Source organism: Sphaerulina musiva (assembly GCF_000320565.1).
Source record: "Sphaerulina musiva SO2202 unplaced genomic scaffold SEPMUscaffold_8, whole genome shotgun sequence".
Classification (NCBI taxonomy): domain Eukaryota; kingdom Fungi; phylum Ascomycota; class Dothideomycetes; order Mycosphaerellales; family Mycosphaerellaceae; genus Sphaerulina; species Sphaerulina musiva.
This window is the reverse complement of record NW_016017390.1, coordinates 1,364,487-1,365,610: the sequence shown is the minus strand read 5'-3', so window position 1 is coordinate 1,365,610 and position 1,124 is coordinate 1,364,487. Positions and strand designations below refer to the sequence as shown.

Below are 1,124 nucleotides of genomic sequence, written 5' to 3'. Positions count from 1 at the left end.
AGGGCCCTCTTTACAACCTTTCCGAGATAGAGTTAGAGGTTCTTCGAAACTACCTTAAAGAATACTTAGACCGAGGCTAGATTAGGCCCTCTCGCTCCCCTACCGGCGTAGGCATCCTCTTTACGAAGAAGAAGGACAGAGGTCTTAGGCTCTATATCGACTACCGGGGACTAAACGCCGTTACGGTCAAAAACAGATATCCCTTACTATTAATCCAAGAATCCCTAGATCAGTTGTCTAGAGCGAAGATCTTTACTAAGCTCGATATAAGAGACGCGTACTACCGACTTAGAATCAAGGAGGGTAACGAGTAGAAGACTGCATTCCGGACTAGATATAGCTACTTCGAGTATACCGTTATACCTTTCGGGCTTACTAATACCCCGGGTACGTTCTAAGGGTATATAAATAATATATTAAAGGACCTAATCGATATTATCTACGTAGTATACCTCGACGATATCCTTATCTACTCCTAGAATAAAGAGGATTATATCCGAGACGTAGCAACGGTCCTCGAACGGCTATAGAAGGCTAAGCTCTACGCCAAAATAACTAAGTATAACTTCTATAGGGACTAAGTTAGGTTCTTAGGGTACCTAGTTAGCCTAAGAGGGGTCGAGATAGAGCTAGAACGGGTCGCTACAGTCCGGGATTAGCTAGAACTAGAGTCCGTAAGAGACATTCGGATCTTTATCGGGTTTGCTAACTACTACCGACGATTTATACAATACTTCTCCCGAATTGCGGCCCCCCTAAATCGGTTAACGGAAAGAAAGGGCGATATAGCAAAGGGAGGACAGAAGCAACGGAATAAAGAGTCCGTAAAGATTAATCTACCCCCGGAGGCCAAGCAATCGTTCCTTAAGTTAAAGTAGGCTTTCTGCTCCGCGCCGATTCTAAAGCATTTCGACCTATTATAGGCTATCCGGGTAGAAACGGACGTATCGGGCTATACAATCTCGGGCGTTATAATGTAGCAATACGAGTTCTAGAGCAAGATACAATAGTTCCCGGTAGCCTTCTTCTCTCGCAAGATAGTCGCGGCAGAAAAGAACTACGACACCTATAATAGGGAACTCCTTGCTATAGTAGAATGTTTCAAAGCCTAGAGGCATTACTTG

At 44.2% G+C, this 1,124-nt stretch overlaps 1 protein-coding gene across 1 annotated transcript; it reads left to right on the top strand.

The window, feature by feature from the left end:
* Window positions 1–680: 680 nt before the first annotated feature.
* On the top strand, window positions 681–878 carry SEPMUDRAFT_49341 (uncharacterized protein; the record flags this gene model as incomplete). The annotated part of the gene is made up of 1 exon (XM_016909108.1): window positions 681–878. A coding segment is annotated over one exon (198 nt), but the record flags the coding sequence as incomplete, so codon positions are not given.
* Window positions 879–1,124: the final 246 nt, after the last annotated feature.